The sequence below is a fragment of the Mytilus californianus genome, unplaced genomic scaffold (assembly GCF_021869535.1).
Source record: "Mytilus californianus isolate M0D057914Y unplaced genomic scaffold, xbMytCali1.0.p SCAF_2, whole genome shotgun sequence".
Lineage (NCBI taxonomy): Eukaryota > Metazoa > Mollusca > Bivalvia > Mytilida > Mytilidae > Mytilus > Mytilus californianus.
Genome location: NW_026262668.1, coordinates 5,546,095 through 5,572,237, shown reverse-complemented (window position 1 = coordinate 5,572,237; position 26,143 = coordinate 5,546,095). Strand labels below are relative to the sequence as shown.

At 32.1% G+C, this 26,143-nt stretch overlaps 1 protein-coding gene across 1 annotated transcript; it reads left to right on the top strand.

Annotated features, from left to right (window-relative positions):
* Nucleotides 1-138: 138 nt before the first annotated feature.
* Nucleotides 139-24,974, top strand: LOC127729147 (histone-lysine N-methyltransferase SMYD3-like). The gene is made up of 12 exons (XM_052236812.1): nt 139-327; nt 6,707-6,770; nt 7,563-7,673; nt 9,669-9,738; nt 10,464-10,588; nt 11,814-11,881; nt 15,807-15,915; nt 16,860-16,970; nt 17,527-17,593; nt 18,455-18,577; nt 19,504-19,678; nt 24,320-24,974. Exons 1-12 carry the CDS (start codon nt 227-229, stop codon nt 24,546-24,548), a joined length of 1,353 nt encoding a protein of 450 aa, XP_052092772.1. The 5' UTR covers nt 139-226; the 3' UTR covers nt 24,549-24,974.
* The last annotated feature ends 1,169 nt before the right edge of the window (nt 24,975-26,143 follow it).

The following is a 26,143-nucleotide window of genomic DNA, read 5'->3' as shown; positions in this document are numbered from 1 at the left end:
CCCTTACAACAGAATTTTAAATATTAGCAGTCAGATATCAAACACAGTACGAAGATTTAGATATAAACAATCTTAAAAATAAAATTAACATGCTTACCGTCATCGGTTTTTACTTATGTTATAATTTTTCAACGTTGTAAGCGAACTAATTTCGTCTGCATTGCGTTGTGCATAGTGTGACTGTGTTCAGCAGATCAGGTGGCTGTAAAAGCAACGATATTTAAAAATGGCAACTCAACTCGGTGATATTATTATGTCTGCAAAGCCTTATGTTCACACTTTAAGTCAAAGTAATCGGACAGTAAACTGTAGTTCATGTGTAAAAAGGTAAAGCCTAAAGGGAAGCAAGACAAGTCGCCCCACTGCCAAATCGCCCCACACCAAATCGCCCCACTTTTTCAACAACTCGCCCCACTTTCTAAAAAACCGCCCACTCTTGTTTACCAGCTCGCCCCACTTGTAAAAAGGGTTAAATCCCGTTAAATTAACTCCTGTTAACTCACTGCACTTATGAAAAAGGGTAAAATCCCGATGAATATATAGTAAAGGTCTGCCAACTCGTGCCACAGTTCTGCAGAAGTTCGTCCGTTATGTCCGCAAAATATGGATCGCCAGCTCTTTCTACCAGATTACTACATGGTGTGTCTTCAACCAACATACAAAGACAAACAACGACGAAGAAGGCTGGCACAGACGCCTCAACAAAAAGAACAACGACTTAAAGCCAGCCTTCTATGACCTCATCCAGAAACTGCACGAAGAGTCGCAACAAGTCTACTACCCATCCAGATTAAGTTAGTGTCCTAGGGTAAGCTTACTCTGTACCAGCGCAAGTAAGCCCGCATTACCCGAGTTGGAAGGCCTTAATTCAGTACAGTTTAGTTCTTTTTATCATTAGTGGGGCGAGTTGGCAGACATTTATTCAATGGGATTTAACCCTTTTTCATAAGTGGGGCGAGTTGGTTGTCATTAATGCAGTAAGATTTTACTATTTTTCATAAGTGGGGCGAGTTGGCAGACCTATATTCAAGGGGATCTTACCCTTTTTCATGAGTGGGGTGAGTTGGCAGGACTCAATTCATTGGGATTTTACTATTTTTCGTAAATGGGGCAGACCTATATTCAACGGGATTTTACCCTTTTTCAAAAGTGGGGCTAGTTGGCAGACCTTAATTCATCGGGATTGTACCCTTTTTCATAAGTGGGGCGAGTTGGCAGACCTATATTCAACGTGATTTTACCCTTTTTCAAAAGTTGGGATAGTTGGTAAACAAGAGTGGGGCGATTTTTCAGAAAGTGGGGCGAGTTGGTGAAAAAGTGGGGCTATTTGGTGTGGGGCGATTTGGCAGTGGGGCGACTTGTCATGGATTCAGGTAAAGTGTATTTTTGTATGTCTTAATGAGGTCTAACTTCCCTTGGATATTCTCAATTAATCATAATTTCAAATACATATATATCATGTATATGTTTGATACACTATTTTATGCAAACAAACCCATTTGTTAGAGCAGGTTAACTTAAAAATTGTAAACAATGATTCAACTAATTATATTTGTATTAATCCATCGCTCTCATGTCGATCCGGCCCTAAGTTGATCCGTCCCAAGTTGTTTCGTCCCAAGACGTTTCGTCCCAAGTTGATCAAGCCCCAATTTAATAAGATATTTATAAGAGATAAAAATATATTTATATATGACATAAAATTGAGAATGGAAATGGGGAATGTGTCAAAGAGACAACAACCCGACCATAGAACAGACAACAGCAGAAGGTGACCAACAGGTCTTCAATGCAGCGAGAAATTCCCGCACCCGGAGGCGTCCTTCAGCTGGCCCCTAAACAAATATATATACTAGTTCAGTGATAATGAACGCCATACTAAACTCCAAATTGTACACAAGAAACTAAAATTAAAAATAATACAAGACTAACAAAGGCTTGAGGCTCCTGACTTGGGACAGGCGCAAAAATGCGGCAGGGTTAAACTTGTTTATGAGATCTCAACCCTCCCCCTATACCTCTAGCCAATGTAGAAAAGTAAACGCATAACAATACGCACATTAAAATTCAGTTCAAGAGAAGTCCGAGTCTGATGTCAGAAGATGTAACCAAAGAAAATAAACAAAATGACAATAATACATAAATAACAACAGACTACTAGCAGTTAACTGACATGCCAACTCCAGACTTCAATTAAACTGATTGAAAGATTATATCTTCATCATATGAATATCAGGCACAATCCTTCCCGTTAGGGGTTTAGTATCATACCATCATAACATATATGAGAAGAACATAACCTGTGTTATGCCAACAACTGGTTTTTAAATAAATGTGTTTAGTGCCGATGCATGAATTGTAAAAGATGAATGTCTATGAATTTTATAATACCGGTAATTAAATGTAAAAGGTGGATGGTAGAAAAGGCATTTATCTCTTCTTTATCTCAAATATTACAGATTGAATTCTTTCAAAATAGGTAAACACTTTTATAGAAAACACATAAAAAGGTGAAATATGTTCTTAAATTTGTCTTAAAATCATCGAGTCTTTATACAATTCATTTGAAATTAGAAGTAAAAAAACCTTTGCACTACTCTTTTGGTTGTTGTCCCAGTTCGCATTAGTTCTGGTTTCATATCTTTCGATTGGTCTCTCTTTCTCTAATGTTTTGTCCATTTTATTTACATTTGTCATTCTACTTTTTACAATAGCATATATATATTAAGATACACTAACTAAAACACGAATAAAAAATTATTCAAAACAAAACCTTTAAAAAGTGAATGTGAAAGGGGGGCGAACATGAATGGGAGGGAACATGATTTGGATTCTCTTTTCTAGGTCTGCCCGACAAACTGTTCCCCTAATCAGCCTAGCCACAATCAGATGTACATTTCATAATAGGTCTATGTTAAAGGCTTCTATAGACAAGAAGATGAACTTAATTTAAGTAATACATCTTTGAACTGAAGGAGCGAATATAGGGCTTCACAATGCATATCAAATATCATGTATTATGTGTGATCGTTTTGAAAAAAACAACAAAAATACAAGCTAAAAATGGGCAAAATTTCACGTTATGTTGTTTCATTTAGAATTACACGGTTTTGATCAATTAATGGTTAATAAGTGAACCTGATTTGAACTACATTATTGGATCACTGTTTTGCTTGCTTGTTTGCATGGCTTTATATCAATATTGCTTGGCTTTATGGATCTAAATTGTTCCTATGTGTTGTTTAAACTTAGAAATATATTATTATTAATTAATCTATGGTAATTTAACTGTTCTAATTTTTTGTAAAATTACTTCACAGGAGTGGATTTTAAAAAGTGGCAAATTGTCAGTCATAAAAAGCATACCTTATTTTACTTCTATATTTTTATTCCAGTTGCTGCATAACTTAAAAGGTTAACTTAATCAAATGAAGAAATAGTATTTCTCTAACTCTGTCTTTATCTTTTGCATTTCAGGTTTACAAGTAGATTAGGAAGTGTCTACGGACAAGACACTTGTATATAACAAGTATTAAATTCAATTATTTGTCTGCTTTGGAACTTAAATCTTATTTTTAGGTGATGAAAGTTCTTTGTATAAATTAAAACTCAGTATTTTCAGCATAAATATAATCACAATGATTTCTAACAGATTATTTATTCAACTGAAATTGTCTTGTCTGTAGACATTACCACAATGTATTTGTTTCCAATTTCCTCGAGTTCAGCCTCATTTGATAAAAAATGTATACATGTTATTTTTTCAAGAGAACACATTCAACTATGTCAAAATTAAATTTTAATAATAGTTTAATTGTTAAACAGTCAGATTTATGGATTTCAGTTGAAAGAATGTGTCTTCATTTTTGCTTAATCAATAAAATTTTGAGATATATGTAAAGAATCATGGGTACATTTTTATATTTTCCAAAAATTAAAAAACACAGCTTAATATTTAATGGGTAACTTTTAATCTTAACTTTAACAATTATTTTTTAATGCATTTAATTAAATATCAATAAAATGTCTTGTCCGTAGACATTATCACAATGTATTTGTTTCCAATTTCCTCGAAGTTCAGCATCATTTGATAGATAAACATGATAAAATGTATGTTATTTTTTCAAGAGAACACATTCAACTATGTCAAAATTTAGTTTTAATAATGCATTTAATTATATATCAATAAAATGTCTTGTCCGTAGACAAAACATATAAATTGTATTGCTAAGTTTGATTGTTTATTGTAAGAATATGCATCAAGTTATTTTAATGTTCTATTATACACCAAAAGAAAGGTGTTTTTTCTAAGTTTTGTTATTTTTAGATTACTTTAGATATAGTTTGATCAGATCAGAGTTATGATCAAAGAAAGCTACTGTTGTTTGAAATAATTGTGAGTTAAACATGTTCTTGTCATATTTTTTTTCGATTAAAATGTTTTATATTCAATAATTCTAAACATGTTTTGTTGTCCTTGTCATTGGCCAAAAATCTGAAACTGGTGACCATGTCTTAAAGGCAACCATTAAAGAAAATTAGACAGTTTTTAAACACCATTTATTAAATAAAAATATTAAATATTTCTTCCAAAAACTGCATGATATTATATAAATGCTTCAAGTGTTAGCCTTATGACGGCTATTTTTCATTATTTAAACCATTTCTGTACCAAAATATCAAAAGGGTTTTTTCCTGATGTGATCTTCATTTTTGACTTCATGTGAAACACAATATGTACATCTGATTGTGGCTAGGCTGTAGAGCCCTCCCAGTAATTTGCCAGTATAGAACAATTTAACACACACCATAAAACTAGGAAACATTATAAAAATATTAACCATGTTAACATTGATCATGTTTAGACCAATTTCCAGCTCTTTTTTATGAATGAGTTACACCTGTTGACCCAAGGTCAGTTGGCTTAAATTACATCATTGAACAATCAACTCTTTCTGTAAAGTGATTACATTAGTACTGTGATATTAGAAAATGTATGAGAAAATTATAAAGTGACCTTATCCATGTATTTTATGAAGTTATCTTTGTTGATGTATGACATGTATGAAATGAAGGATAAATTAATTTTTTATTATTGTATGTTTTTTAATGCTTTTTGTAAATATGAATTACATGTATTTGAAAAATTCTCTATGTCAGTTTTAGTGAAACAGCATTGTATATAAAAAAAAAAATTTATGTTAATTTTGCAAGAAACAATATATATCTGGCTAGGGTTTCTGAAATACCTGATTTTAATGCCTAACCTAACCCCTTTTACCAACTTTTTTACCCAAGCATGTAAAAGTAATTATTGCTTTCCTTTCATGTAGTCTTTATAATATATCTTTATGTTCTTACCAAATCTGTTGTGAAAGTAATTATACCCCTGCTTTAAAAAAGTGGGGGTATATGTTACAGTGGTTTGATTCTGCCAGTGTACTTTATCCGGAGGAAGAAAATCCCCAGTGATTTTTATCCACCAACAACAATTCACTAGGTTTTTCTATCTGGGTCCAGTGTAAAACATCCACCAGTCATTATAAGGTTCTAAAAAGAGTTTTTTGAAGGGGAAATATATATAAAATGTGGCTTAGTAGTTTTTAGTGTATTTGAAACTTGCATAGTTGATTTATGTAAAAAGTGGAGAGTTTTCATCCAAGGAATGTTCACACTAGTGTTTTTGTACCGGGGCGATTGCGCTAGTTATTTAATACCGGAATTAATTACACTAGTGCTTTAGATCCATACATTGATGAAGTGATTAATACTCATTTTGAACACACTATAACACAATAATGCTTATTAACGAATAAGATTTAAATAATTTTTCTATGCAAATCTATAAAATCATATGCTTTTAAATTGTCACTAATTGTAATATTTATATTTATTCGATTGCTGAAGTTTTTTTGTGTATTTGCTTTTCGGTCGACTTAGATATAAAATCATATCTTCTATGTCAATACCAAAGGATGCTTCTATAATATTGAAACTTTATGTAAGAACAAATCTGCTCTTTAAATTTGGTTTATATCAAGTTCAATGTCCTGATCATTGATAAAGTATTTTGAGTTATTAAAATATCCTTCTCATCATCATCAATATTATTTACTGGATTGACTCAGATTAATTAAACTGGTTCCTTGAAAATCATTCTAATTTTAATCCATTTATTTATGTAAACAATAAACCGGTCTAATATAAACAATACATCGATATTTAGATCGACGCTTTCACACTATTTACATCCAATATTCTCTAGTGAAAAACAGTTACCCAGAATAAATACACGGCGGAATGAAAGTACGCTTTCACTCTGTTTTATCTCTGTCTGTCCATCCATCTGTCTTTCTGTCCATCTGTCTGTCTGTCTGTCCATCGGTCAGTCCGTCCCATGAATATTTTTCGTCGCATCTTTCTCAGGAACTACATCATAAGGATTTCTGAAATTTGGTTTCAGGGTTTAAATAAGTCAGCTATACCGTGTGATGCGTTTTCAGATTCAACACAACAACTTCCTGTTTACCGAACACTTACATATTTTTACACTATTAAAATTATCCAGTTGCGTCGGGGGTATCATCAGTGAGCAGTAGTTCGCAGTTTTACTTGTTATTATAGTTAACATGATTTTGGGATTTTAACTTTTTATTTACATATTAATATTCAGTAATTGTACTTATTATTTTAAAAAATATTTCAGCTGTGATGGTTTAAAGAAATGTTCTAAATGTGGTGTGTTGAAATACTGTAGTGTCTCATGTCAGGTGAGAATTTTAGTGTATTTTCATGTAAACAATATTTCCACTGATTAAATCAGTGTTTTGTTGTCACCTGCTGCAATGCTTACATTTCTTGTCACATTTATATGAAATTTATAACAAATGTTAACATCAACAATGTCTTAAACTAGTTCAAAAATCAGTGTTGATCAACTATTTTCAAATTACAGGAGTTACTTCCCTTGGAAATTTGAATTACATGGAACATTTTAGTGTATGTGCTCTCATGCCTACATTTCTTGTCTGATTTCATGAGAAATATATATGTATATATGCAATGTCTTGGTCCACATGGTCCACTTCTGGACAAGTTTGAGAATTTGAGCTTGTCAACTACTTGTATTGGAGGAAGGCACTTTCGAAATGTAAATTTGTTATATATATTTTTCAAGCAAAAATTCAGATCTGTCTTCAAGTAGGGATTTCATTACATTAAGATAAATTCAAATAAATCTTTTAAAACATTTACAAGAAACTGCAGATATTTCTGTATTTAATGGCTGAATTCACTCAAATCAGACAAGAAATAATTTTTAAAGGAAAATTAAAAATGAAAATGTGTTTTTATATAAAATATATAGCATACTTTTTACATCTGAGTTGATGAATTTAACCCAACTGCATTAAACCAAGGATGATATCATCTTTTATAAAAAAAAAGGAAATTCCACAAAAACACCTGAAAAATAGTTCTAAATGTCCAGCATGTCCAGTTGGCTTTTAGCATGTGATTTTGATTTTTTACACGTTAATTGTTTATATACATATATTTAAAAGAGAGAAGACTGGTCTGTTCACAAAGAAGAATGTAGCTACTTACAGCATGTATCTCCTAATATTCCAGTGGATAGTGTAATGTTGATGTTAAGACTTATCATTAAACACAAGGTAATATTAACTGAAATAAAACTGTGGTCAAACATTTTCCAGTGGCAAATTAGCTAAAGCCCTGATGTTTTATATTTATAAACACACTTCTGCTTACAAGAACCACTCTTTCTTGGCAAAAATTAAGGATTGATGTTCAAATTCTTGAGAAATAACAGTGTACATGTTATTAGCAATTGATTCCCGCTAACTATAATTTTTTCAATAAGTAGCTATAAAACTTATGTTCTTTTATTCGTTGAAAAATAGCACAAATTAATTCTACATTCTAGATTGTAAATTTTTCCTAATTCTTCTAAAAAAACTCCAAAAATAGAAGTCACTGGCAGATGATTTGGGAATGCTTAGATTTCTTGATTACTAATTAGGGCCTCAAGGATGCTGGATGCCAATAAAATTTTGCACAGTTGTTGTACATAATATATAGATGTGCATATTAATTTTTTTGTGAATATGGACAAATTGATTTTGGAAATAAACCAAGTTTTTTTTTAAAAATCACAAATTACAGCGAAATTTTGAGAAATACTTTTGTACCGGTAAATGCAAAAACTCCAAAAGTATATAGCACATATATATCTTTATTCTCATAAAGCCAATGCATTACATCGGTACAGAGATAACAAATACAAAAATAAATACTTACAATATGTACAAAACAAGCGAGAGAGGTTACAAAAGTTACAAGCCAAGAGTACAAACACAAATACTTATATTTTTTATAAAAGAAAGTTTTTTCAGATCTGGTTTTCTTGTACTTGACATAAGTTCAGAGAATTTAACTGTATTTTGACGTTTTGTAAAATATGCAGTTAAATACTCTTTAGCATGAAGCTGATGGAAATTTTCATAGTTGTTGTACATGATATGTAGATGTGCATATTATTTTTTGGGTGAAAATTAGCAAATTTAAAAAAAAAAACATTTTGTTTTTAATCACAAATTTGAGAAATACTTTTTTGTAAACAAAAAAAAGCTTAAAAAGATGGATTGGAAGCTGAAGAAATTTTGCACAGCTGTTGAACACAATATTTTGATGTGCTTATTATTTTTTGGTAAAAATGAAGAGTTTTCTGAAGTCCAAAAACTGACTTTTTGTTTAAATATCACAAATTTTGAGAAACATCTTTCTGTGGTAGGATTGCAAAAAAATTGCTGTGTAAGTATAATATGCTATTTCAAATTAAGAAAAACATCTTATTGTGCTGGGATTTCAACTAAAATTGAAATATAGGTAGAATTACTACTATGCCTATTCCAAGTTGATTTTTGTGAAACTTAAATTTTTTATTTGTGAAAAAAACTTGTTAATTGATATAGGAAAATTATGATATTCCAAGAAATTTGTAACACAAATTATTTGTATTCGTGCCTCACACAAAAATGTGCAAGCGGGGTCCTTCCTGACCTGTGAATTTTCTAGTTATATGTTGTTCTAATGGAATTCCTGATGGAACCGGGTTTCATTGAATGCTGCAGGTAATCCTATTTCATCCTGTCTCTGTAACATTAATGTCAATACATGTATTGTAATGTATTTATGGTCCTTTTTATTATGTCCCCGCCGTAGCGGTAGGGGAATTAAGTTTTACCCCTATCCGTCTGTACGTACGTACATCCCAAAATTGGTTTCTGTTCTCTAACTTTAGTTTGCCTCAACCAAATGTTATGAAACTTATACACAATGCTTATTACCACAAAACACAGATCAAGTTTGGATTTTGGTGGCGTCACTTTAACAGTTCTAGAGTTATGCCCTTTACAAATGGAAAAATTGCTGAATTTTTTGTTTCCATTCTCTTACTTAAGTTTGCATCAACCAAATGTTATGAAACTTATACACAATGCTTATTACCATAAAACTCAGATCAAGATCGAATTTGGGTGTCATCACTTTTACCAATCTTGTGTTATGTCCCTTTATAACGTTATATGCAAGTGGGGGCATATTCTCCATTTATTTTTGAATAACTTGTACTATTTTCTACTTTCCAGCAAAGAGATTTTGGAAAACCTGATAAATCTAATGAGACTTGGAAAAGAAGTTTTGTAGATTTTAAAACTCGTAAGTTGAATATTACAGTATATACCTTTATGTATACTCCATGAAAAAATGTGCAATTTTTGATATTTTCATCGAATAACAAACATTTAAAATGACATTTAGTGTCAGTCAGCATTGTATATGTTAAGCAGCAATTGTTTAATTATATTATTTACGTACAGTTTTCATAATTTTTATTTTCTCTGATTAATTCAGTACCAAACCTTGCCATTCCCGGATACCAGATTTTACTATCATATAATTAATACATCTTTTCAGATATTCTTGAAATTGAACACTTGCACAAAAAATACAAATACACATTTGTGTCTGATACAGACTCTTTAGAGTACTTTCTCTCCAAAGATCCAAACACAGGAACAAGTGCAAATTGCAAGTCCAAAGATAAATCTTTCTGTCGCTTTACAAGACTTGTCCAATGCAGAGATAAAAGAAATCTAACCAGAGGCTGTCTAGTGATTTCCCACATGCCCACTGTTTTGTTCTTATTCTTACATTAAAATAGATTATACATGTAATACATTTAAGCAAACTGTTGGGCCAAGGACAAGTCCTTCCTTTTTACCAAAAAAACTGGTGACAGGGGAACATCTCATTCCATAGCATCAAGTAGCAACCAAATAACAACATGGTATGAAAGACAATACAAAGAGAGGTAACTCTTGGAGAGGGCAAAATTCAAGAGTTTCTCATTGATTGATAACATTTAAATGTTTTAATTACAGATAAGAAGGAGATAGAACAAGACCCTGAAAGGATATCACAGTTTTCACAGATAATGTTCACCTTACAAAAGGTTGTAGGGAATAGCTTACCACCAGCCACTGAGATATTTGATATCTTTTGCAAGGTAGGATCTGTCAGGTTTATAACTAAAATGTGGAGCAATACATAACTATTTCTATTCAGATCACATTACTGATAGTATCAACAATATATAAATAACACATAGCTGAGAGGGTGATAGAGCAGATTGTTACCAAGAGAAAACATTGTCAACAGAGGCGAAGCCAAGGTTGACGATGTCTTTTCGAGGGGTAACAATCTGCTCTATCACTCTCTCAGATATGTGTTATTTAATTTATTATACTGAATGTTCTGTTATTACTGTCTTAAATTTCAAATTCAAAGTAATAAACTATGTCGTCTTGTACATAACAATCATCCGTATTCATTAAAGCGCACACTTGAGCAAGCGTCTCCATGAAGGGTAATAGAGTATTTGCCATGGGATAGAGTAAATTGTCTCCCTTGTATTAACCTATCAAAATCTGGCATTTTTCTGAAGTATAATATATATTGTTGTATTTTTATATGCTGTCTATTATAGTAGAGGGGCATAATGTTTTCTGGTCAGTGTGTCTATATACCTATCCCTCTTGTATGAGGTTTATATTTTGGTTTAAGGTAGTTTGTGGTCACATCAACATAAAACTTAGTTCACATGTTCATTATGAAGTGAACAGTTTAATATAAAAGCCAAATTAGGGTTTTGACACATATTTCACCTTTTGCCTGAAATGGAAATATGATAGTGTGTGTCTATCATGGTGTCCTATTGACACATATAATTGTTAATAAGAAGGCATGTCTTTTTCTGGGTAAGTATTTGGGGATTGGCAAGTTATGTTTGGAATGCAGGTTCAATACGATCAATGGTTCTCGACTTCATATGTAATCGGGAAGTTCTGTCTCTAGGTAAGGCTCAAATAACTTGTGTATTTAACTAAAAATGGCATGGAGCTACACCATAAGTGCTTCTATTCAGTCCACTATATTGACAGTATTGGCAATACATACAGCACATATTGCTATGTTTTTTTTCATCTGATCAGGAGACATACAGGTATTTTCAGAATAAGTACATAATTATACATATGCCTAGACAGCTGGCTTTGCAAAGATTCTTTTATAAAAAAATGTGTGTTCCAGATGACAGTAACAGTTCTTATATTTGTGATGGAGAATTTAATCCTATTTGTCATTTTATATTCCAGATGTCAGTTAATAGTTTTACTATTTGTGATGAAGAATTTAATTCTGTTGGTTTATAATAGTGACATTTTATATTCCAGATGACAGTTAACAGTTTTACTATTTGTGATGGAGAATTAAATCCTGTTGGTGTTGGTATTTATATAAGGTAAAGTAACAAAATTGTGAAGAATTTTAAGAATTTATTAACACTATTTAGTTATATATTCAGAAATGTTTTGTTTTGCAATGTTTGTATAATTTGAAAAAATGCAGCAAGCATTGGTATAAAAATATGAGGATGTGGTATGATTGCCAATGAGACCAAATGACATAGAAGATTAGCAACTATACGGTTCTGTACAGCGTTCAACAATGAGCAAAATGCATACCGCAAAGCAAGCTATAATGGTATCTTGCATAAATAATCCATAGTGCTGCTTCTTAGTTCTCTTTTATAATTGGCAAGGGATGCAGCTCAATTCTTGCTGTCGGCCAAAACATAAACACTGTTGAGACTGATGATCTTGGCCTTGTTAAAGTATTTTCCTAAAGAAAACATTTAAATCACTTAAACATAAACATAACAATGAATGCTGACTAAAACCATTGTAGTCCTTATTTTAAAATAGTTATTAGGCAGTTAAGCTGCCTTATGCTACCACCTTAGAGTTGTGTTCATCCCACTGAATGGTGTAAAAAGTGCTGTTGTTATTATCTAGCTGGCTATTATGTTATTAATAACTAATTGGGCACTTTTTTCATACTTTCAATTCTGGAATACAAAAAATATGACCAGATAAACCTTAAATGATTGTCGAACTACCCAAATCTTTTGAAGTTGCACATAGGAAGTAGTGCTCAATAGAAATCCGTACGTAGTTTGTCATCCCATGTGCTTTTGGCTAAGATGTCAAAGAACAATTGTATGAAATATTTCATTGCCGAAAATCTCTAATTACAAGTTGTTTAGATTTCGCAAATGGCCAAAGGCGCAGGAATATTGTTCATGTACACCAAATCTCTATGATAGAGGAAATAAAGTTATATGTAGTAGTCTAAGTTGGCGGTAATTTTAACTGATGTTTTAAAGTAAGTTTTTTTAATAATGATGTTCTTTTCGTTTAAGAAGATTGTGATTATTTTATTTATTTCAATTAAATGTATGCAAATTTAAATTCCTTTCTTTTATTATATTATCCCGTTTATCACTGACCTTGGCAGTTGTTGTTTTTATGAATGAAAAAGATCCGAAAATCGACGTTGATGGGATGTTTGAAGAAATGTTGACAACTTGTCCCGAGACAAGTCGGACCGAGTCCACCCTGACCGTCTTAGAAGACAACTTGGACCGCTTGTCAGATTTACTTAGGGTTTAATAAAATGTTAGACTAACATGTCTAGCGGAGTTATAAATCTTTCGTTTGTGCATTGGGGTATTTTGAGGGGCCTAAATAAGGGAGGGGTTTACTATAGAACCCTATGGAATTTTATTTTTTTCAATTTTCAAATGACTATTAGTTGAAAACAGTAAGTGATAGACACACACACGATCTTCAGTAATGATAACAGGACAATAGAACAAATCAAATAAAATATAGGGTGAGTCCCTGGGGGTCATCCCACCCCCTTCAATTTATAAATGTGTTTTTATCTTGTAAATGGTCGTGATCCCCACCCCTAAACCATATATATACTTGTATGGAACAATAAAACAAATCAAATGAAAATAATTTGGGGTAGTCCCAGGTGTCACCCCAACCCCTTCTGTTTGAGAACTTGTAAATGGTTGAGATCTCCACCCCTTAACCATATATATTCATGTATGGGACAATATAACAAATCAAATGAAATATAGGTGGATTCCCTGGGGGTCAACCCCATCCCCTTCTGTTAAGAACTTGTTAACGGTTGATATCCCCACCCCTAAACCATACATAGTCTTGTATGGTACAATAAAACAAATAAAATGAAATATAGGAGTCCACAGGGGGTCAACCCCACCCCCTCCTGTTTGAGAACTTGTTAATGGTCGAGATCCCCACCCCTAAACCATATATATTCATGTATGGGACAATATAACAAATCAAATGAAATATAGGTGGATTCCCTGGGGGTCAACCCCATCCCCTTCTGTTAAGAACTTGTTAACGGTTGAGATCCCCACCCCTAAACCATACATAGTCTTGTATGGTACAATAAAACAAATAATAAAATATAGGAGGAATCCACAGGGGGTCAACCCCACCCCCTCCTGTTTGAGAACTTGTTAATGGTTGAGATCCCCACCCCTAAACCATACATATTCCTGTATGGTACAATAAAACAAATAAAATGAAATATAGGAGTCCACAGGGGGTCAACCCCATCCCCTCCTGTTTGAGAACTTGTTAACGGTCGAAATCCCCACCCCTAAACCATATATATTCTTGTATGGGACAATAAAACAAATAAAATAAAATATAGAGGATTAGTCCATGGGGGTCATCCCACCCTTCTTCTTTTTGAAAATTTGCAAACGATCGAGATCCCCACCCCGAAACCATATATATTCTTGTATGGGACATTAAAACAAATCAAATGAAATAAAGGGAGAGTCCCCTGGGGATCAACCCCCACCTTTTTAGAACTTGAAAACTGTCGAGATCCCATACCCCTAAACCATATTTATTCCTGTTTGTGAACTCAAGAATGTTTGAATGACATACAGGGTCAATCTCCTAGGCGTCACATGTGTATATCACTTTACTTGACCAAACCAATTTGTACTGGACTCGGCCCAATGTCAGGCGACCATGGGAATGACGAATTATAGGAACTTTGTTTGGGAGACTTCGTAACAGTATTCTGTTAAAATTATTTCTTGTTTATTATAGAATTTAATTGATGCAAGAAATTAGTCTAGGTTGAATTTACTTTAATTATTTTTTGAGTTATTTCTGGGCCTATAAAATTTTTCATTTAAGGTTCATTTTAAAGGAAACATATTTAAGATAAATTAGAAATAACTTTTGAAAATGGTAGGATTGGATAGCGGAAACATTAAGGTACAAACATTTTTTTAACTTGAAATAGCTGAGATAAATAATTAAACCAATTCTTCCACAATATTCATCTTAACTTAAGCTTCTGCCATGTTTGCCTTTGTTTTTTTTTTAATTAACTGCCTATAGTGCCCTTGGTGCTTTGATTTTAAGAAACTTGTATGGGTAATCAACCTAGATATCCCAATTTTTCCATTTTCAAAGCACTTATAAATGTGAACTTTGGGATATATGACTACGTTATTGAATAATATGTCCATGACTATGATATAGCTAATGAATAAAAGAGGAACATACATTATTTGTTGTTCAAAATGTACTTGAAACAATGAAAAACTGTAAAATAACATATAAATATTTTTAGCTTACCTGGGCCTGATATGGCCATGTGAGCTATTGCAATCACTTGGCTTCTGTCATTAACAAACATGGCAACAGGGCTAAGAATAGAACATTAGGGTAAAAGGCATTAAATATCATATCTTGAAAACAATAAAAGATAGAGAAAGCCTGATGGTGCAAAAAATGCTTTAAATAGAATGTCAAGATCTACCTACTTCCTATTTTCACAATTTATCAGGTGACTCCTTAAAAAGTGCTTATAATCTCAAAAACTATATGAAATAGGTAGAAACTGTTTAGACAAAAAAGATCAGCAATACATGATCTAAAAAAGTGGCAGAATGTCTGAACCCAATGGGGGACACTTAAGGAATTATTGCCGTAAATGATGATTTTAACTCCCATTTAAAATGAATTATTTGCATTAATGTTTTTTATTGCTTAAAACAATTAAAAATTAATTTTAATTTGACATTGCAAAATTAATGCAATATTTACCCTTCTGTGCAAATAAATCTAAACAATTTTTTTTTCATATAAAAGAAGACCCAGTGTAATTGTGATGTTTCTTTGCTTTTTTTTTCATGTACCAGTAGTGACGTGTCATAAATTGATGCACCATATCCTTTCCTTTCCAGCATGTTAGAGCCTCTCAATATATTGACACATTTCTATTATGAAAAAATTTTTATGTTTTTTTTACTGTAGCCCATCTTTGATTGACCATAGCTGTGAACCTAATGCTGTTATAACATTCTCTGGGAAGACATTATACCTGAGGGCATTAGAGGAGATAAAAGATCCAACTCCAGAAAATGTAAGTTTTTATACACCTAGTGCCACTGTGGGGGGATGTTCCAGTTTGTCTGTTTGTTCCTCCATTCTTCCCATTTCAGGTCACCATAGTTTAAGGTATTTTACCATGAAGCTATGGTTACATCAGCATGAAACTTGGTAAATATATTCATTATGATGCGAATTTTTAATTTTTTAATTTTTAAGTACTGTAAATTCAGAAATTATTGCGATATTTATATTAATGCGAAAAATGTGGCAGTAGCAGGTTCACAAAAATAAAAACTTCCATTCATTATTTCAGTAGTGATTTTCCTTCATAATATTTTTGTAATCTCATTAATTAGATTTCACATTATTGCCAGTGGTCAAGGATTCACAATAATAAATGAACGCATTAATTTCTGAATTTACAGTACTGGTATATATGCCAAATTATGGTTTTGACCTATATTTTAAGGTTCACTGAACATGTAAATGTGACTGTCCAAGTGGGTAATGGTGTCCTATGGTCAAATATTCTTGTTATGTCTGAGTTCAGATACATATCCTTGTTCATATTAACTTACTTTTATAAAGCAATTGGTGCATTTTGCTGCATGGAACCAAATATCTTTGACAACTTCAAATGATGTTGAGGGAGGGTTGGCAGGTATATGGTATTAATTCATGACACGAATCACTACAGGCACATGAAAATCCAAAAGGAACAGCACTTGTAGGATTGTTCTTCATTTAAACACTTAGTTAGGCCTTCAACATGGGACAAAACTCAATGCAGGTTGAAGACAGCCCCTATAGCTAGCACTGGTCTGAATGGAATTCTTGGTTAGACATTGATCAGGTTACATCTGTGCATTGAAGAACACATGCATGATTGATTACATGGTGAAATGTTGATGCACAGTGACATTGTGTCATAATATTGATCTTCTCATGTAATGTTCTATTATCTTGTTCTTTCAGATTAGAATAAGTTACATAGATCAATTGGCCTTGACCTCAGACAGACAGGATCAGCTTTATAAACAGTATTATTTTACCTGTGTTTGTACAATGTGTTCTGATGAAGAAAAGGTAAACATGCTTTGCAGCAAAAACATGATAAAACATTTTGGAAATACTTTTAATTGCTTTCTTTTTTAGACGACTTCATTTCACAAAAAAACATTATTGACATAATTATGCCTTCTAAATTATTAACAATGTAATAATGTTATAGATGCTGCTTTCATTGAAAAATAATGATTGTTTAATTATAATGGACAACACTGTAGATTCATTATTATTCGTGAGATACCAATTTTTGTTGATTTCGTGGGTGTAGGTTAATCACATTCAAATGTTCAACGAAGTACAAATTTTCTATAGGATTGTATGCAGACTTTAGCAAACCCAGGAAATTAAGTATCAATGAAAATACAATGTTTCCTCAATCCAAGAAAAATCAATGAATCCACAATACTATGTAAACATGTTCTATGAGATATATTATTTTCCTGATCAACTGTATGTGTTATATTCCTATAAAATGACAGTACATTCTTCAAGCAGCCAAGTTAATTGTTAAATGCAATTGGATGAGATGAGTTCATATCTAATTCTTGTAGCTTCTGAATCTGTTTTAATCTAGGATAAGAAAATGAGATGTGTTAAATGTCAGAATTGTTCCCTTGGTAACATGGAAAAGGATGAGAATGGTTAGTAGCATTGAATGGATTGAAATTTTACATTATTTTCATAGGATTGTAATATGAAACATTAAATAATATAAGTTAAACATACTTAAAACACATAAAAAAATAAAAAAATGTTGGGGGATAAAAATAACATATTTATTATTTCATCTGCAAATGGTCTTGTTTGATATATTAAAAGATAAATCCTTATGAAATTGATGTTTAGTAATAGGTCACATTTATATGATGAAGGTTTGTGGGACCATCTATAATCTTTAACTTAAAATGTGATTAAAATAAAACCATATAAAAACACATATATGATCTACGTCTTTGGCCTGAACTGTTTTTTATTTGTGTTTGTAATCAGCTTTTGGTTTGCTTGATCTTCATAGGTCAATATTCAATTATGATGTCAATTTTTACGTTTGTTCCTCTGATTTTGCTGTTGTTTTATAAAGAAAACAAAAAGTGATCATGTTTGATGACACCACAGAGAAAGAACATGAACTTTTGCACCTCATTGAAAAAGAAGAATTAAGTTTGCCTACAGATCTTCATTAAACATTTGTATTTTGTGTGATACAATATTTCAACATTCTCATAAGATCTTAAAATTTAACTGTCTATTTCCCGTTTGAATGGTTTTACACTAGTAATTTTTTGGGGCCCTTTATAGCTTGCTGTTTGGTGTGAGCCAATGCTCCGTGTTGAAGGCCGTACCTTGATCTATAATGGTTTACTTTTATAAATTGTTACTTGGATGGAGAGTTGGCTCATTGGCACTCATACCACATCTTCCTATATCTATATAGGAGAATATTGTATCACACTTGATGCAGTGATAGATTGTATAAGATTCTTTCTGTGTTTTTTTTCTAGGTTTTCTTCCCTGTAAAGAATGTGGTTGTTCTGTGAACAGTACAGATTTACATAGAATACACAAATATGAAAATTATATATGCAGGTCATTAGAAAGTTTAAAGTTGGAGAAAAAGGTCCAAGGTAAACATAACTGATAAGCTCTTTCAACAAGGATATAGGTATTGTTAAAAAAAATAAGACTAAATTATGTCACAAATGAAAGGATATTAATTTGTGATTCCGATTCAGGAAATGATTAAAGAGGGAATTCCAGCTACGTAGATTTTTGTCTTGCCTCAGCTATTAATTCACAAAGGAGAAAACTTAGGCTTGCTGTTTTAGGTTTCAGCGGCATCAGCTACAATGCAATTTGTTAAAGTTTGGATTAGGATACTTAAAGGGGAACCACTCATGATATTTCAATGATATTTGGTATGCAATGGAAGTAGCATTAGTACATCTTGTTTTCATTATTATGGGATTATATGGCCTGCCTCCACTGTCTTGGTCTATTGATTTTGAAACTTTTGCTAAGTTTGAATGTTTAAGCTTCTGATTGAGTCAGTTTGATGGGAACCACTAACATTAATTCAGTGATATTTGGTGTGTAGTTGTATCAGCATTAGCACATCTCATAGCCATGAAGATTATTTGGGCCCATCCCCTTCAGTCATGGTCTATTTACTTTAAAACTTTAGCATAGTTTACATGTTAAAGTTTGTGATTAGGTTAACTTGAGGGGAACTACTAATGATGAGTCAATTATATTTGTATCTAGTTGTATTGTTATTAGAACATCTCATTTCCACAGAGATTATTGGCCCTGAACCTTCAGTCATGGTTCATTGATTTGTATAGTTAACATGTTAAATTATTGCCATTTTATTTTCAATATTTGCATTTTCTATCAGAATTACACACAGGCAACACATATATATGTGTCAACATTTTATAATCTTAATTAGTTAAACCAAGAAGTAAGTATAAGAAAAGTACAAAGAAAAGAAAATTGATATATTTAAAGTTGTCAATAAAATCAAACATGAATCTCTTATTTTTTTCTCAAGATGCCACAAAACTGCTCCAGAGTTGTATTGCCTGCCAGCATAAACAAAAAGATTATTTTTGTTCCTACAACATCTACTGCTTACAGATATTAGATCTCGGACTAGATGCCAGTTTAGATTCTGAAAACTGGTCCCAGGCTTTGTCTTACACTAGTTTACTTTTTGCACCATACAGGTAGGTCCAGTTAATTTCTCACACCATAGAAACAAGTTTAGACTCAGAAAAGGGCTTCCAAAAAATATTTGAGACAGCTGGACATTTTGTGTCTTATTCCGATTTTAATCCCTTTAGACTTAGTAACAAAAGGCAATTATGGTAATCAGTTGGCCATCATGTAACCAATGATTGACATTAAAACGATATTAAACTTTACTTTGATATAAATTCGATGATCTGACGTAAACTGTTAAATTGACAGTGCATCATTCGAAGTGTGCAACATCAGCGTACTAATATCTGCCTTAAACTCTTTATTTGTACAAAATAACGTTGTCAAAAACTTTACTCTCATTTTTAAAAAGCACATTTTCCATATACCGGATATTGACTTGACAATGGTAAAACACGGACCAGAGACGGATACATGAAATCTGTGTACATTTACAAAGCACGATTGAGTTAAAACAGCTCTTTCCACGTTATTTCTTCAAGAAAATACTCGAAATGAACGTTAGATAAAGAGATCAATGATAATTTTAGTGGTGAGAATTAGGATGCATAATTAAATTTCCCACCGTCACACATGCGCATGTACTAGTTCAAAAAACGTGGATCTGACGATTTTTTGTTTAAAAACCTTTTAAAATTTTTCATCAAATCATATTTAGAAACGTATTTCAGGTAATTTCAATCATTTTGACTAAATTAATTAGATGCAAACCGCTGAAATGTAAGAAAATAACTTTGAATAGACCGATCAATGTCCGGTACAAAATAGTTTACCTGTCACCAGAACAGGTAAATTTCAGCTGTCCGACAACTAATTAACCTTTAAAATGAGAAGGTATTAAAGTAGGGTTTGTTTTGATAGTATTTATTCATCATGTCACTTTTATGACCGGAAATGTCTGGCAAAAGGTCGGGTCAAAAAGAAAGCACAAACTTCCAATTATTTTTTTAATTATGTTAAAATGACTGTCTCTTCAGAAAGCCTTGAAAACTAAAAGTAGATGACCGTTTCATGCTTTTCCCAGCCAGACAAAGTCCAGTAAATTTATAAATGTCCGGAATATATGACAGTTTTGGAACTGTACTGCCTTCAACAATGAGAAAAACCCAAACCGTAAATTTGGCTATAAAAGGCCCTGACATAAAAAATTAATACAAAACAAGAAAACTAATGGCCAAATTTATAACAAAACAAAAAACAAATATGACAGACATGAACTTATGACAACCACTGAATTGTTGGCTCCTGTTTGCGACAGGCACATGATGAATCTTGTGGGGTAAAGATGTTTTGTGAGTGCTCAATCCTCCCCTTACCTGGGAGAGTGGTGAAATGGCACAGCATAAGAGCCAACTGTGATAATCAGTTACAGATGGCTTAAAATAGATTGATAAGAAGCACAAAAATAGATTGATAAGAAGCACAAAAAAAAACAACAGCAAGGAACATAAAGACACAAAGCAGTGATATAAGGGTGCTCGCAGTTAATTTAAAGCCAATTACAACTAAAATTGAATTATGTTCTCCCAGACTACAGTATCAATCAGTACACATCCAACAGGTTTAGTATAAAGACGTCATAAAGAGTCTTAGACAAGTTTAGACTCAGACAAGTTCATGTCCATCATTACGATTATTTTTATATTTGTCTGTTGTTTTTATACGACCGCAAAAAAATTTTGAGGTCGTATATTGGTATGACGTTGGCGTCGTCGTCGTCGTCGTTGTCGTCGTCGTCGTCGTCGTCCGAATACACAATGGTTTTCGCACTCTAACTTTAGTTTAAGTGAATGGATCTCTATGAAATTTTACCATAAGGTTCAATACCACAATAGGAAGGTGGGGATTGATTTTGGGGGTTATGGTACCAACAGTTAAGGAATTAGGGGCCAAAAAGGGGCCGAAAATAAGCATTTTTGTAACTTCCAGACATAACTTGTGTGTTAGCATATGGATCTCTTTGACATTGTACCACAAGATTCCATATCACAAAGGGTCAATGCTGGGATTGATTTTGGGGTTAATTGCCTCAAAATTTTAGGAATAAGGGGCCAAAAGGGGGCAAAAAACAAGCATTTATCTAGTTTCATGACAATAACTTGTGTGTAAGTGTATGGATCTTTCTGAAATTTTACTACAAGGTTCCATTTTACAAAGGGAAAGCTGGAATTGAGTGTTGTGGTAATTGCCCAAAACGTTAAGTAATAAGGGGCCTAAAAAGGGGTTTAAAATAAGCATTTTTTAGTTTCTAGACAATAACTTGTGTTCAAGTGTATGGATCTCTCTAAAATTGTATTACAAGGTACCATACCACAAAGGCAAGGCTGTTATTGAGCTTGGTTTGGGGGGAAAGGGGGGTGGGGGTGATGAATCATAAGGGGGGCGGGGGTCAAAAAAGGGGTAATTTTTTTTTTTCCTTTTTTTTTTGTTTAAAATTTACATTTTAAGTTAGTTATTTTTTATCACGAAGAGAAAGTAGGAATTGAGTTTTGGGGTTAATTGCTCAAAAATTTATGAATAAGGGTCCAAATATTAAGGAATAAGGGGAAAAAAGGTTAAAAAACAAGGGTTTCCATTTTAATAGACAAATAATTGAGTAAAGAACATTATTTAAAAGAAGTGTAAGGTTGGTAATTCAAACTCATTTAAATATCTCATCTACACTGCTTTTAAATTATGTAAATTGGAAATTTGCCAATAACTTTATTGTTAATAAATGCATTGGAAATTTGCCAACAATTTTAGTGTAATAAACTTCATTGGAAATTTGCCAATATAAAATTTTGCTGATGAAGGTTTTTTGTTTACCTTTAGCCTTGACTATGAAGTCATTTTCTATTTTTATAGCCTTATGATGTAGTTGAATTATTTAATACTTTTATGATGTGTTTAAATGGGGTTTTATCATGTTTATGGTTGCAAATTTATTGTTTTAGTATAATAAACTCCATTTAAGATTTACCAATAAAAAAAATTTTTGTTTATTTTTAGCTATGATTATGATGTCATTTTCTATTTTACTTTTATGGTTGCAAAGAAATTTTTATTTTTAGATATTACTGTTAAATGATGCTGATTAAGGTTTTTGCTATGTTTAGCCATGACTATGATGTCATTTTCTATTTTAATATCTGTTATGATGTATTTAAATGGGCTTTAATGGTTACAAAGGAATTTTATTTTTAGATATTACTATAAAATGTTGCTGATGCTGATTAAGGATTTTGTTTATTTTTAGCCATGACTATGATGTCATTTTCTATTTTAATACCTTTATGATGTAATTTCCATTTTTAGATATTACTGTTAAATGATGCTGATTAAGGGTTTTTTGCTATGTTTAGCCATGACTATGATGTCATTTTCTATTTTAATATCTTTATGATGTATTTAAATGGGCTTTTATGGTTACAAAGGAATTTTATTTTTAGATATTACTTTAAATGTTGCTGATTAAGGATTTTTGTTTATTTTTAGCCATGACTATGATGTCACTTTCTATTTTAATACCTTTATGATGTATTTAAATGGGCTCCCATGTATTTAGATTTTTGATTATTTATACATGTTACCAAATTGGTCCGCATTGAACAAAAACGGTCCAAATTTCAACTTTATTACATTACATCAAACATTGAATTCTACATATTCTTTGATATATTGAAATTAACAAACAATTTAGTTTATGGATATTCCACCATAATAGGTAAATTAAATTTTTTCCAGTTCTTACACCACATTCATCCTGTGTCAGAAACCTATGCTGTGTCAAATATTTAATGACAATCCAAAGTCATAGCTGTATCAAGCTTGAATTTTGTGTCCATACTTGCCCCAATTGTTCAGGGTTCGACCTCTGCGGTCGTATCAAGCTGCGCCCCAGCGAAGCATTTTATTTTTCAATGGAAAAACTGAGTTACAAAAACTCAGGGAGAAATTGCATCATGATTAATGGGTCAGTACCTGGATTGAGCATTCATGTCTTATTGTTGTGGTGATGAACTGAAGGACAACTTTAATAGAACACTAAGCCACCATGGCCACCATATATTTTTTTATATGGTCTCTTTGATACATGTAATTTATTCCTTTTTTGAACACTCCTTTGTCCTCTATGTAGCATGCTCACTTTGATAGCTGGGTTGGAAAGGTGCCATCAGTGGTTTGTTCAACACAAAGAATTTGAAAATTGGTGTATGCTGATTCTTCACTAGATTAACAATGGGCTGAAAGTGGTAGTTATTTGTTCTGTAGGGTTACATGCCTTCCAGCTTGTGAATACCATGTGAGCTTACACTTTCAACATTTGATTAAGTGTACAGTTCATTACAGACAAGAATACTCAAAAATTTTCTCATTATTTTTATTATTGCAAAAATTGCAACATGGTTTCTCAAAAAAAAAAGTTGTCTTTAAGATTTGATATCATTATTATTATGCAGCATTTCCTGAAATTTTAATAATTTATTCATTTAATTTATCACAGTTTTGATTGTTGTTCATCGATTGCGATAATAAATGTACGCAAACATTTCTGAATTTAAAGTATGTTTTTAAGGCCTCCAGAATATGCATCCAGCATGGTGATAGTCCCCCCTTAATCAGTCTTCTTTTTACAGTTCAATTCTGGTTGTTTGGATTTTCAGATTGTATTATCCACATCATAGCCCTCAGATTGGTCTACTGTTAATGAAGCAAGGAAAAATACAGCTGTTTTTAAAACTGTTAAAGGAAGCTCTGACATCTTTACAGCAATCAGGGGAGATAATACAGATAACACATGGACAAGACCATCGTTTATACAGAGATTTACAAGAATTATTAGACCAGTGTATGGAGGAGATGAGAGTGTCGTTAGAATTTAGTAACAGTTGATGGAGTTCAATAAAGATGAAAGAATATTGAACATTCCATATTTTTTTCCTTCCTTTAATTTCAAAAATTTTGTGGAGGCTGATGTCTTAACTTAAAGAGAAGTTATGTAGGAACATCTATGTCTAAGTGTTCTGCATGTGCCCCATCCATACCCATTTCTCAGAAACTGTTTTATATATAGTTGTATAGTTTGATTTATTTTTACTGCACTACAAGATAAGGGTAACATGTCAATAGCTTATCACCCTGACTTACAGAAGTGAATTTATTGGATTTTACTAAATTAATTATTTTTATTTCCATTCTCCATAAAAAAAAAAGATTGGCAATGAAAAAGTATGATTTTACTCTTATTGCTTTTCACTAAAATGGTTGCTATGTAAAACAAAACACAATCTGGAGTAAGAATAAAATGTAAAAGTGAAATAGCTTTTTTAAGTTTTTTAATAAACTGAGGCATTAGAGGTGGTTACAGCATAAATTCCTAGGTGCTTAAATGCAGGTATATTTATATAAACCACATGCAGTTGTCCTATTACGCATTTGTGTCTTTTTGACACATCAAGTTTTTGTAAAAATTTTTGATGAACTTCGTGGTATGTTTGTTTGTTATTCTGTATAAATTAATTTTCAGAATGCTATATACATATTTTTTTTTTTTAGATGAAGCGAACCCCTTTAAAAACTTAGCTTATATTGTTCATTAATAAATAAATTAATTAAATTCTTGTTGTATTTGGTGATATGCTAAATCTAACCATGTATTTAGATTTTGACCATAATAGGTAAAAGTCCAATTTCAAATTTTTCAGTTCTTTGACCACATTCAGTCTTTGTCAGAAATCTTATGCTGTGTCAAATATTTAATCACAATGCAAATGCAGAGCTGTATCAAGCTTGAATGTATTGTCCATACTTACCCCAAATGTTCAGGGTTTGACCTCTGCGGTCGTATCAGGCTGCACACGCAGAGCATTTTATTTTTAGTTTGTAGCAGAAATTAAGACAAATAGAGAGAAATTTTGAATGGCATGTTTAAACATGCATTAATATACATTAAACAGCAAAGTAATCAATGATGCAAGATCTACATAAAAAATTCCTGCTGAGCGTGTGAGGCTCTTAGGAGCCTCTTGGTGAGATACAGACTTTAGAAAGTTGATTTTTCGAATGAAATCTTGCTAGAGTAAAGGAAAATTTATTTATACAGTATTTTTTAGTAAATAAAAATATAGGTTCTTGTGGCTTTTCGCAATGCATTTTTTTACATATCTTTCTTGCCTCTCAATTCTGCAATTATATTATTATTTTGTCTTTGGTATAATGCAAAGTGCACAGAGTGTTGTGTAATAAAAATATCAACTGCACACAAGGACCACTCAGGGTTAACAATACTCATTAATTCTGAAATGATTTATTTGGAATGTGAGCTCTGTCTCATTTTTCACTTTTAAATGATGAAAGAAGGGTAGTGTGCATAAAATTAGTTGATTAATGGATTTTCAGCGCATTCTAATTATGGTCCCGCTGACTGGCCCCTAGCGACTTAGGTCAGGACCATATAGCGTTACCCTTATCCGTCATTCCGTAACGAA

Coding starts and splice junctions, on each gene's coding strand:
- LOC127729147 (XM_052236812.1), top strand. CDS start 227: ATGGCAACTCAACTCGGTGATATTATTATGTCTGCAAAGCCTTATGTT. Junction 7,674..9,668: donor GACTTATCATTAAACACAAG/GTAATATTAACT, acceptor TCTACTTTCCAG/CAAAGAGATTTTGGAAAACC. Junction 18,578..19,503: donor GTTGGAGAAAAAGGTCCAAG/GTAAACATAACT, acceptor TTTTTTCTCAAG/ATGCCACAAAACTGCTCCAG.